General features: G+C 41.2%; 1 protein-coding gene across 1 annotated transcript in view; it reads right to left on the minus strand.

The window, feature by feature from the left end:
- Nucleotides 1-13,374, minus strand: part of THEMIS (thymocyte selection associated) — a 123,782-nt gene that overhangs the window by 51,406 nt on the left and 59,002 nt on the right. The window contains exon 5 of the mRNA XM_073575780.1: nucleotides 6,270-6,378. Coding sequence (XP_073431881.1) covers nucleotides 6,270-6,378 — 109 coding nt within the window. The remainder of the gene's footprint in view (nucleotides 1-6,269; nucleotides 6,379-13,374) is intronic.

Consider the following 13,374-nt stretch of genomic DNA (forward strand, 5'->3'; position numbering starts at 1 on the left):
AAATATGTGTATATTTGATTTTTTTTAATTGTTTTATTTTGAATGGATTAAAAGGGGGGTGGATTTGAACTTTAATATTTTTTAATTTTTTTAATATTTTTAAAAACATTTTAACATTTTACTATTTGCATGCTTCAATAGTCTCCATGGGAGACTAGAAGCTGCAGTACTTTATTCGACTCTGCTACACATAGGCGATAATCAGATTGCCTGTGTGTAGCAGAAATGCTTACTTGCTACGAGCGCTTACCACCGGGCGGTGCTCATAGCAATCTGGCAATGACAACCATAGAGGTCTGCTGGAGACCTCTAGTTGTCATACCGACCCATCAGTGATACACGATCATGTGGCGGGGTCACTGATCGGCAGAGCCAGTAACTCGCTTCCTGTAAGCACAAGTTAAATGCCACCATCAGAGATTGACAGCAGCATTTAACTAGCATCAGATGTGTAGATCAGATGCCATGTGCCTGGAAAGGTGTGGCTCAGCCCCTCAACAGGGGGGATTATGACATTTGTGTACTATTACATGTCGGAAAGCGGTTAAAGTTTACAAAAGTGACATACTGTATGACAGAAATATACTGGTCTGTGTCTGGTGTAAATTTCTTGGGAGGGCACATAACAGCTAAAATATATACCAAAATTCATTAAAGCATAACTAAGCCTTTAAAATATTTTTTCACATTTCATTACCCTAATAATTACAAGCTCAGGTGCACAACTCACGAGGCAGGAACAAAGCCTATTCTTTCTACAGAATCCGTACCGCACTCTATGTGCGCACGGATACAGGAGATGTGCGCTCCTCTCTTCTCAACTGTACTTCTGTTAGGGGAATTTTTCAGGGTTTCTTGTGGGCTCAGGACCTAGCACCCCATTAATCTGCATATAACTATTAGGCCAATTAAATGTGAAAAAAATAAAAACATTTCAAAGGTTTAGTTACTCTGTAAGAGATGTATTTGGTACATTTTACTCCAACACTCGTTTCATCAAGCCTGGTGTTCAAAAAGCCAATCTTGATGAATCTGTGCCTTTATGTCCCACTGTATGACGCCTCTGTGGGAGAAAGGGATGTATACAACTATAACACAGCATGCAAAGAATTTCTTTCACTTGGTTTCCAACATTAATCAGTGAGAAATTACCTTTGCTTGCTTCCATGTAAAGTCACAGGACAGCAGAGTATAAATCCACAGGAGTCTATGAGGAAGTATTATACAACCCAGAAATGTAATATGGCATTATGCATGAGACTTTAGTCTGATATTACATGTGCAAATTCAAAAATCAATGAGGCATGAGTTGGGCTGGCTCGTAAATATATTTTATTGCTCTCAGATTTTCAATAATAAAAAGTATTTTATTTAAATTTTAAATAAAAGAATGGAACATGCGCATAAAAATATCATAACACTGACACTAGAGAAAATGTAGAAGGTGAGCTACTTAATTATTGAAGCAACTACTAATCGAGCAAATGAAGGTGTTAAAAATGTCTAGAAAAAACAGATGCAAGATGGAAATAAATCAACAGCAAGTCTGCAGACAGGACAAGATGTCACTGTGGCTAAGGCCGTTTTCACACGTTCTGATATTTCCGGTACCTGAAAAACCGGCACTGGAGATATCAGTGTCAATGTGTGTACTATGTATGGCATGTGTGTGGCAATCATGGGTCACCCATGTGCCTTATCAGTACCACAAGGACTGCCGCCAGGGAAGAAGCGCTACTGTAAGTGCTGTTCCCTGACAGCAGGTGCTGAACATGGCTTTCATCCATTCTCCCCTGCTCTGCCACGATCAGCGTGAGCAGAGGAGAATGAATGAATGGAAAACTGACCTGCTGTACATCAGGACCAAGCTTGAACTGCCGTGAACTCATCACTTGCATTCTCCCAAGGTCCTGAGGTCACAGGAGTTCATGCTGGCAGCGAGCACAGACTCAGTGATTTCACCGCTAGTTACTGAGCCTGCGCCCGCTGCTTCTCATTTATTCACCAGTAGTTTACAGCTGGGGCTGTCACATTAGCACTGCTCCAATTGTAAATTGATTATTTCCCAGATATGGATTACGGCGTAGGACTGAACGCCGGACGAGTATGGTATATTGTTGCTTTATTATTTAAAATTTTATTACAGGAGATCGAGGGGGTCGCTTGGATTAGGAGAACAATAAAGATGGCAAAACTGTGTGGTGTTTATTTCATTAAAAGACTTTATTCATGCTGTGTGTTTATTTAACCCCTTCACAACTATAGGATTAGTAATGGAGAGGTGTCTTATTGACACATCTCCATTACTAAGTCAGGCTTGATGTCACCTTACAATAAAAAGGTGACATTAGCCCCCCATTACCCCACTTGCCATCTCTAAAGGGCAAGTGGGAAGAACCAGGCAAAGCTCCAGAATTGGCGCATCTAATAGATGCGCCTTCTCTGGGAAGCTGCGGGCTGCTGTTTTTAGGCTGGGGGGGCAATATTCATGGCTCCTTACCAGCCTGAGAAAAGCAGCCCACACTTGTGAGTTTTGCCGGGTTGGATCAAAAACATAGAGGGACCCCACGTCAGATTTTGCTTTCATTCATTCTCCTCTGCTTGCGCTGATTGCAGCAGAGCAGGGGAGAATAATGACAGCCGCGTTCAGCACCAGCCACAGGGGAACAGCGCTTACAGTAGCGCTACTTCCCATGTGGCCATCGGTACGAATGGAGGATATCAATGTGTGTTCTCCGTGGGCATGTGTGCGGGTCATTTTAAATGGACATGTCAGCGTGTTTTGCACACGGACACATGGTCCGTGAAAACACGCTGACATGTGCATAGACCCATTCATTTGAATGGGTCTACGTGTGTCTGTGTCTCCGATACGTGAGAAAACTATCACCACACGTACCAGAGACATGGATGTGTGAAAGGGGCCTCAAATAGTAAGTTAGGAATGAAATCTAGATGGCCATGGCTAGTAACATTGGAGCAGATAAAATGTAAAAAGGAGCACATAATTTTGATAAGGTAAGACATTGAGATGGTATAATTTGTGTAGGCTACTGTAAATGAAATTGTCTGTTATTTTAGCTTTTACTACTGGGGAGTTGTGTTCTATTTTTGGTGTAAGCAAAGGGACCTCATTCTGACAAAAAAGTGACACTGAGGTTCTAGCAGATGATAACATGGAAGAGTCTACAGTATGTGTAAAGCTATACATTCTCAAATAAAAGTTATCTACTCTAGGGTATGTCAACCCCATGGTAAACATGTCTCCAGGTAAAAAAGAAGTGGTGCATAAAAGCTACCAGGGTAAAAAAAATCTTGTAGGCGAATGCTAGAAAAAAAAATTGATCAAGTATTTTGATCTGGTCGGCCACAGGGTGTCACAAAAAGAAAATTCTTTGATAAATTTCAGACCCATTTCCCAAAACACTGATATACTGTATATGTGAGAAGTACAAGAGAAAAAGGGCAATGGAATGTTTTATACAAATATCTTATAAAAAGTGAACTGTGCAAAAAAGTGGAGTTCCCGGACTTCAGTTGAATATAGAACTTCAACCAACACCTATGAAAATTTTTAAAGGGAATCTACAGTATATGGGCATGTAGGATGAAATTTGAAAGTTGAATAAAATGATGCCTTGATATCTGAAATGCGATGTGTTATTCCAGAAAGGTCCATGTGTTTCTTATATGTAAATGAGATGTTAAGATCTCACAGACAGCCAGTGTGGGGGCTGAGGCACAACTAAGGATACCGTTACACTTAGCGATGCACCAGTGATCCCAACAACGATATGGATCGCTGGTGCATCGCTAAGTGGTCGCTAGTGAGCTGCCACACAGGCAGATCTCACCAACATAGCAGCAGTCGGGGGTCGCTACTTACCTGTCAGACGCGGCGATCCTGGCGTCCTCCCGCCCGCGTCCACGCGTCGCTCGTCGGCGCCACAGGAAGCGCCCGACAAGAAATGATCCAGGACGTTCTCACGCGACCAACGATGAGCAGTGGGGGAGCGGGTCAGAGGTAAGTATCACATGCAGCGATATCACTAGCAATATCGCTGTAACGTGACAAAATCGGTGACTTTACAGCGATATTGCTAGTGATATCGCAGTGTGTAACGGGGGCTTAAGAGCACTGTGAGAGAAGAACTACACCTGCAGATATGTTTGCAATGAGACAAAGTTCTCCTGCAGTCCCTTTCCCCACACTGACTGCCCGTGAGATGGAAGCTGAAGAAGTGTTAGATGTAACCAGGCACAACTCTGCAGCAGAGCTGATAACACTATGAGAGGACACCTGCAATTGTAGATGCGTTTGTAATGAGAAAAATATTAGTTCTGCTGATTGTAATTATGTCTAAAGATGGCCAGACAACTGGATATTCAGGTCCGGTGGGTTCAGCTGAACAGTTACAAAAAGTTCGGGTTCGGGCTCCAGAACAGTACCCAGACCCGAACCCGGACCACTTTCACTTGAATGGGGGGCCCGAAAATCCAGTGTTTGCCATGCTGTCACATCAATGACAGTGCGGCAAACACTGCTTCTGATAGGCAGTAAAATCATTACCGCTGGTCAGACAGCCACAGTTCCCACGCTGTCAAAAGACAGCGTAAGCGCACAGCTGTGATCGGAAGTATAAAATTTACCTCCGGCCACTCGTGTCAGCTGGTGGAACTACTGCTCCAATCATGCAGCACCCGAGATGTAAATAAATACTTTAAAAAATGGCGTTGGTTCCCCTGTATTTTTGATAACCAGCTAGTCAAAACTCACAGCTGGAAACTGCAACCCTCAGCTGTCAGCTTCAGCAAGGCTGGTTATCAAGAATAGAGAGGTCCCCATGCCGTATTTTTAATTATTTAAATAAATCATTTAAAAAAACGGCATGGGGTCCCAACATTTTTGACAACCAGCCTTGCAAAAGCAGACAGCTATGGGCTGGTATGCTCAGGCTGGTAAGGGGCCATGGATATTGGCTCCCCAAGCCTAAAAATGGCAGCCCACAGCCACCCAGAAAGGCACATCTATTAGATGTGCCTATTCGAGGGCTTTGATGGAATAGGCGTTAGGTGAGTTTAACTGCATTTGCTATTTTTAAATAACAAAGTAAAAGTGTGTTTTGTTTTATTTCAAATAAAGGACTTTATTCTGGCTGTGTCTTTATTTACCATATAGATATAGGATTAGTAAGGATAGGTGTCTTATAGGCGCCTCTCCCTTACTATGCCATAGGCTTGATGTCACCTGACAATACAAATATGAATCCCACTTGCCACCACTACAGGGCAAGTGGGAAGAGCCGGCATAGCGCCAGAATTGGAGCATCTAATATATGCGCCTTTTCTGGGCTGCTGCAGGCTGCTACTTACAGGATTTTGGGCCAATATCCATGGCCCCTTACCAGCCTGAAAATACGAGCCCCTAGCTGTCTGTTTTATCACGTCTGGTTGTCAAAAATGGGACCCCAAGCTGTTTTTTCAATTTATTTATTTAAATAATTAAAAAATACAGTGTGGGGACTCCTCTATTCTTGATAACCAGCCTTGCTGAAGCTGACAGCTGATGGTTGCAGCCCCCAGCTGTGAATTTTGCCTGGCTGGTTATCAAAAAAACAGGGGAACCCACACCGTTTTTTTTTAATTATTTATTTACAGCACAGGAGCTGTGTGATGAATACTCCTATCAGCCGCTCTTACTCTCACTGTTATTAACAGCAGCAGGTGTTGGATGATGGGAGCAGTAGTCCCATCAGCCGACACCAATGACCAGAGGTAAATGTTATACCTCCGATCATAGCAGCGGTGTCACGCTGTCATTTGGGAATCGTGAATATCTGACCAGTGGTGCTGATTTTACTGCTGATCAGAGCAGTGTTTGCATCGCTGTCATGCACATGACAGCATGACAAAACACCTGGTGCTAGGTGGCAGCCGAACCCAAACAGTAATACGGACGTCCTGGTGAAGTCCGTGTTCGGTGTCCGTGCCCAAACAGTAGGTGTTCTGATACGGACACCGAACTTTACTGTTCGGCTTCTCCCATCTCTAATTATAACTGTCAGACATTACATGTCCCTTTTCATTTAAAATAGGCTCTAGGGATAGTCTCTCATGGAGATCTATGTACACAATACACATGAAAAGCCACAACAAATCTGCCATATCTGATGAATATGGTATAATAAATTTATTGCATCATTCTTATAGAACCAACAAAAATTTTACAGATGTAATTAATATAAAACAATCATTTTAAGATAAATTACCTTTGCTGGGTGTTGTGCTCTTTAAGGAATTTTCACTGCATTCTTGCAGCCTGTCTTTCTGGTTTTCTAATAGGAAAGTTTCTTCAGCATATTCATTTTTTGGGAGCATCTAAGAAAGTGCAATATAACTTACTCAGCAATAATATCGATATTATATTTATAAAGAATATCACAAATTCATTCTGTAATGGTGTAACACTAGACACCCTCATAAATATAAATAATACTGGTAATAAACATCTGTGAGAGTAGAGGAGATACAGTAGCAAGGCATTTTTCCAACATCACTAATGTAGCATATGTAAAATTAACTTGAGCTGTCTGTTATAAAGTCTCTGTCAAAAGTGGAGGAGTCTTTAGGCTATGGTCATCCAATTTAATTTTCACTGCTTTTTTGCCGCAATTTTACCAAAATTGCAGTAAATTTGCCAAATTGTTACAACAAATTTGGAATATTGCAGAAAAAAATTAGCACAATCGCATCATGTGAACATGCCATGGACTTCAGGTTCTACATAATTAATATTAATATGAATGCTAATAAAGATGTTTATGAGATTAGAAACAGAGTTATTATGTTGTCAGAAACGGCTCCAATCGAGGCTGGTCACCAACCAAAAATGTGTGATCCAAAAACGATTAACTTCAGTGATGACGAAAGTATAATGTTTTTAATATACATGTGATGCAGAACAGCCATTTCCACAAAATTATGTTAGTTATAAATAATGTTAGCAATTTGCACCAGTTTCACAATTAGTGATTTATTCCCAGTATAACACTGAGGTTAGCAATAAAATAAACATGATTTCCCTACCACATTTGAATCATATTTTCACAAGGGAGCATGTTTTATTGCTAATGAATAAATTATAGCATGTATAGTTTTACCAGAGCAGAAACAACCAATTAAGATAAAAATAATTATATATTTTAAGACAAAAGTAGAACACAAATCTAACACAGGTCATACAGACTAAGCAGCATAAGCTGTTTGCTGACAGTGGAAAATTATAGTACTCTCAAGGTTTACCAAAAAATTGGAAAATCTGTCAGTAATTAAACGGATTTAATTAAACCAGTTAAGTGAAAAGTATGGAAATAGGATCATATCTTGTATACCCTTTCAAATTCTCCTAATATGTAATATGACCTCATCCACACACCTTAAAAGAGAAGAGAGCAATTTTGTGTTTTGTTGGAAAAGGTGGTATGCATCGGCAAACTTTCTTAACCCCTTAGTGACAGCGCCATTTTGCAGCTTAATGACCAGGCCAATTTTTACAATTCTGACCACTGTCACTTTATGAGGCAATAACTCTGGAATGCTTTAACGGATCCCGCTGATTCTGAGAAGGTTTAAGGCTAGTTTCACATTTACGCTTTATAGCGCTGCGATGGCCTGCGCACGGCTGCCGCTAAGCCCCGCCCCCTGCCGGCTCCCTGCCCGCCCCATCCGGTCATTGCCTCCTACTAGCGCACATGGACGCTTGCAATCTGTGCACCCTATCTTTAGCAGATCGTGCGCTGGCCATGTGCTAGCAGGATTTTGCCATGCTCTGCGCACTTTTGAAGGTGCGCTGTGCGCGCCGAAATGCAACATGCTGCATTCGGCGCACACGGGCGCACCTTCAAAAGTGCGCAGTGCACACCAAAATCCTGCTAGCGCACGGCCAGCGCACGATCTGCGCACCCTATGCTAAAGATAGGGTGCGCAGATCGCAAGCGTCCATGTGCGCTAGCAGGAGGCGATGACCGGATGGGGCGGGCAGGGAGCCGGCAGGGGGCAGGGCTTAGTGGCAGCCGTGCGCAGGCCGTCGCAGCGCTATAAAGCGCAAATGTGAAACTAGCCTTATCGTGACATATTGTACTTCATGTTTCACCTGATGAAGATGGTTTAACCATTGAAACGCGTTGTGGTTCAACACTAAAATCCTTTTCTTGGTCTCATTTCCAGCGCTCCTAGGGCCGTTATTATTTTCTACTGAAATAATAAAATGGAAATACAACTTTATATATTTGGTGTCACCATAGTTTCACTAACCCCCAGGAAAAGTTAACACTTTATTGATGCAGCACGGTGAACAGTGTAAAAAATGAAACTTAAGTAAAAAATGTCCGAATTGCTGTTGTTTTTTGTTTCTTCTTTTAAAAAGTTAATTAAAATTTATACGCTAAATATTCTAATAAAGCTGCATAAAAAAATGAAAATGTATGAGTCTTGGAAAGGGATTATAATGATATAAAAAAAAATTGTCCTGTAGGCTGAAAAAAGGTCGTCCTGAAGGGGTTACGGTCCAAAATACTTGTAGTGTTTAAGGGTTAAAGGCGGAATTCTTTCTGGTTTCATAGTGCATCACAAAAAAAGGATTATATCAACACATTGGTTAAGAAGTTTTTTTTGCTTGCAAATCTCTTGCAAGGGAAAACCACAGGTAGGTTACTTTGAGAATAAAAGTTTTAAGCTACCCAGAGATATGGTGCACGCCCCAGTTTTCTGCTCACCCACTTCCTGAATGAAGCTTTAGTTTGTCTATGATTCCGCTACTAGTAGTTGACTGAATTCTGATCTATTTCATACAGTAGTTCTAAGCAAAACCTTTTTCCTAACAAAGGGACTAGGGCCTAGTATTTGTAAGAATCTTTGTATTTAGTTACATTAAAAAGATACATAAAATGTTCTCCTAAAGCTACAAACAGGCACCTAGGCCCCACTATTGGAGGCGCATTGGCTGTACATGTGAGGCCATTCTCCCCTAAAGAAGCAGGACTAGTTTTGTCCTACCTTTAAACATAGAAAGTTTACTTTTATTTTTATAACATACATAAAAGATGAAAACATACATTTATATCACTACTTGATACATTTTGAAAGCATACATTAAATTGTATTAATTATTATTGAGTCAGATTTATCAACATATTTAAATCTATTTTCTTGTGTAGATCCATTAAAGAGAATCTGTCACCAGCCTTTTGCTACCTCATCTGAGATAAGCATAATGTAGGATAAGAGACCCTGATTTCAGCGATGTATCGCTTAGTTTACTCGGTGCAGCAATTGGGACATAAGCAGAGTTTTTAGATGCAGCAGAGCTCAAAAAGCTAACCCTGCCCACACCACTGATTATCATCTTTCTGTGTACACTGTATATTGATAGTAAGCTTCTAATCAGCCCTGGAGACATAGTTGGACAATGATGTACATGGGCATCTAGGTCGGCAGTAATAATTAGAAATGGGCGAACCCGAAAAGTAAAGTTAGGGGTCTGTACGGAACACATACTGTTCGGGCATGAACCTTCAAAACAGACTTTTTCTCACTGTGCTAGCAACACTCTCACCGAGGTCCCCGCAATTCAGGAGTCTGGCTGAGAATGCACCCTCAGTGACCTGCGGTAACTTCAATGACGTCACTGCTAACCATTGATGTTGCGCTCACAGCAGCATTGCTCAGTGGTTCTCAGCCAGGATGGTCACATCTTGGCACCGTCAAGGTTGAAAATTGCTTATCCCCCAAACATGGATTATGGCATGGGATAGAACAATGGACAGGTGAGGGATATGGTTGGTTCTTATTTTTGTTTTTTTACAGGAGACATGGGCTTCAGTGGAATAGGTGTTAGGTGAGTATAACTGTGCTTGTTATTTTTAAATAAATGTGTTTTTTTATTTCAAATAAAAGACTGTTCTGGCTGTGTGTTTATTTACAATATAACTATGGGATTAGTAATGGATAGGTGTCTTATAAACACCTCTTAATTAGTAATCCATGTTCTTGATGTCACCAGACATTACAAAGGTGTCATCAACCCCATATATATGAACTCCACTTGCCACCGCCACAATGCAAGTGGAAAGAGTCATGCAAAGTGCCAGAATTGGTGCATCTAATAGATATGCCTTTTCTGGGTGGCTGCATGCTGCTATTTTTAGGCTGGAGGGGTCAATATCCATGACCCCTCAACAGCCTGAGAATCCCAGCCCCCATATGTCAGTTTCAGCTTGGCTGGTTGTCAAAAATAGGGGGACCCCATGCCATTATTTAAATTATTTATTTAAATCATTAAAAAACAGTGTGAAACCCCTCACAAAATGGGGGCTGATATTTTTAGGCTAGGGGGCAATATCCATGGCCCCCTTACCAGCCTGAACATACCAGCCCCCAGCTGTCTGCTTTAGCAAGGCAGGTTGTCAAAAATGGGGGGACCCCATGCTGTTTTTTTTAATTATTTATTTAAATAATTAAAAAAATCAGAGTGGGGACCCCCCTATTCTTGATAACTAGCCTTGTTTAAGCTAACAGCTGAGGGTTGCAGCCCCCAGCTGTGAGTTTTGCCTGGCTGGTTTTCAAACATACAGGGGAACTCGCGCCATTTTGTAAAATAATTTAGAGCGCAGGCACTGGTTGATGATTACTCCCATCAGCCACGCCTGCTCTTGCTGTTATTAGCAGCAGCAGTTGAAGGTGTAGTAGTTCCATCAGCCTATGCCAGTGACTGGAGGTAGCTCTTTACCAGGTAGATTATGGACAATTATTCTATTTGGCAGCACTATATGGAATGAGAGCACTGCTCCACAACATTTTGTTATTAGCGACAATACATATTATGAGCGGCCTTTATGCTATCTTGCCAATATGTGCACATGTGACTATGGCGATTCCCCTATATGTCAATATTTTGGACAACAATAATAATATATAGTCCAACACAGCGCTGCATCACTATAACATCCCATTACTCTTTTCTCTATATATGGAATAGATATAAAAATATATATAACCATTGTACATTTAGCACATATAAGCTAACTATAATTATGACTATTCCTTTCAGCCACCCTTCTTGGGCACTTTCTTGGGGGAGTTCTACTCTTCCGTCTGCACCTTTTTCAATGATCGAACTTTGGATTAAGGTAATCCCTCTTTTTTCATTCTCAAAATGGTGCTAGTTCGCTAGGCTGTTTTTCATTATTATGTATTATTGTAACATGTATATATGTATGTTTCTATCACTATGACACTCCGGGACAGCTATTATTATTTTTGATGTTGTAAAAAAAATTTTTGCGGTGAATTAGATTATTCTGGATTTGGGACCTATTGCTCCATTGCACCTGCACCTCGCCATTAGACAAGAGTGCATGCTAAAATTCTATTTGAAAGTGACTGGAGGTAAACTTTTTACCTCATTTGACAGCGTGGGAACCGTGGCTGTCTGACTGATGGTAATGATTTTACCGCCAATCAGAGGCAGTGTTTACCGCACTGCCGTGCACATGACAGCGTGGCAAACACTGGATGTTCGGGCCCCCCATTCAAATGATTGGGGTCTGGGTTTGGATCCGGGTAACTGTTCTGGTGCCCAAACTTTTTTATAACTGTTCAGCCGAACCTACCAGACCCGAACATCAAGGGATCCGCCAATCTCTAGTGATAATCTCCTCTGATTAAACCTTCATTGTATTGAAATAACAGAAGACACCCTAAAGGTACTGTCACACTTAGCGATGTACCAGCGATCCCGACCAGCGATATGACGCGGTCAGGATCGCTGGTACAACGCTAAGTGGTCGCTAGTGAGCTGCCACACAGGCAGATCTCACCAGCGACATCGCAGGGGTCGGGGGTCGCTACTTACCTGTCAGACGAGGCGATCCTGACGTCCTCCCGCCAGCATCCACGCATCGCTCGTCTCCACAGCAGGAAGCCCCAAAAGGAAGCTGATGACGAGAAACGGCTCAGGACGTTCTCGCGCGATCAGCGATAACCAGCGGGGGAGCGGTCGGAGGTAAGTATCAGACATAGCGATATCGCTAGCAATATATTGCTAGCGATATCGCTTAGTGTGACAGGCCCTTAATAAGTAATGCATCACTGAAATCACAATACGTAGCAAAAACATGCTGACAAATTCCCTGTAAAAAAAAAGTTGGACCTCGTATTTATGAAGCTTATGCACCACCTTTTATAACATATGACATTAGAACTTATTTAGAAAAGTTTTCTGAAACTTTTCTATGATTTTTTTGATGAATCAGGTGCACATTGCATTAAAGAAAAGACAGGCATACCACTTATATGAAGCGTCAGTATTTATATATTTTCCCTGTTGTATTGATTTGGGGATCAAAAACCTACTAACTCTTATGGCTTATATAAATCTTCCTTTCAACTGACTCAGTCTTGTAAACACACACAACGCTAAAAATTCAGCCACATCAGAAAGTTCTGTATCATTTTGTAAAAGCCTGGAAGCAATATTCCATTTTATTACATTTCTCCTTGTTGAAATTCTCATTTTCTTCAAGTAAGTCGAATGTCAGTTTTATTTATTTTTTTTATTTTTAAAAACAATCAATCAAAATCATTTGGAGAATGTGCAAGCCTCTAGAAATGTATTGCCATTGTAAAGCAATAAAGAAATGCTCGATATTGTCCTCGTATGTGTTGTAAGCAGTGGAGCTTAGAAGGTAGCTGATAAAATAAAAATATAGCTTTGCATTGCTGAGCACAGAGGGTGATGATGCAGTTATACTTACTGGGGGAAATATAGAATAGTAAATGTCTTGATTGGCATTGCTATTCGCTGAGTAATTGGGAGGAAAATGGGTGTACCATTGTATATAACAAAGTAAGTAAATATAAGTAAAATAAGCTAAGAAAATTGCAGGATCTGTAATTGTGACGATTACCTTCTTTAACAATCGACGTCTAGCAACATTATTTTCAATATAAAGAACATAGACAAATGCAACAGAACAGAGACAAATAGATTTCTTGTGGTTTGAATAACAAATTGTTTGAGTGGAGCTGTTCGTAACATAATTCACGCTGGAAAAATAAGATATAAGCAGCTTTTTTACTATTTTATCTGAGAGCAGCATAATGTAGGAGCAGAGACCCTTATCCCAGCGATGTGTCACTCACTGGGCTCTCTGCTGTCATCTTGATAAAATCACTATTTTCTGCTGATCTACCAGTTCTCTGAATGCAGAGCCCTGTATAACTCAGGGCACACCGCTGATTGGCAGCTTTCTGTATGTACTGTGCAGAGGCAGAAAGCGGCTAATCAGTGGTGGGGTTACACAAACCAGGAGGATT

The sequence above is a fragment of the Dendrobates tinctorius genome, unplaced genomic scaffold, assembly GCF_039654945.1.
Source record: "Dendrobates tinctorius isolate UK_male_01 unplaced genomic scaffold, ASM3965494v1 ptg000046l, whole genome shotgun sequence".
Taxonomy (NCBI): Eukaryota; Metazoa; Chordata; class Amphibia; order Anura; family Dendrobatidae; genus Dendrobates; species Dendrobates tinctorius.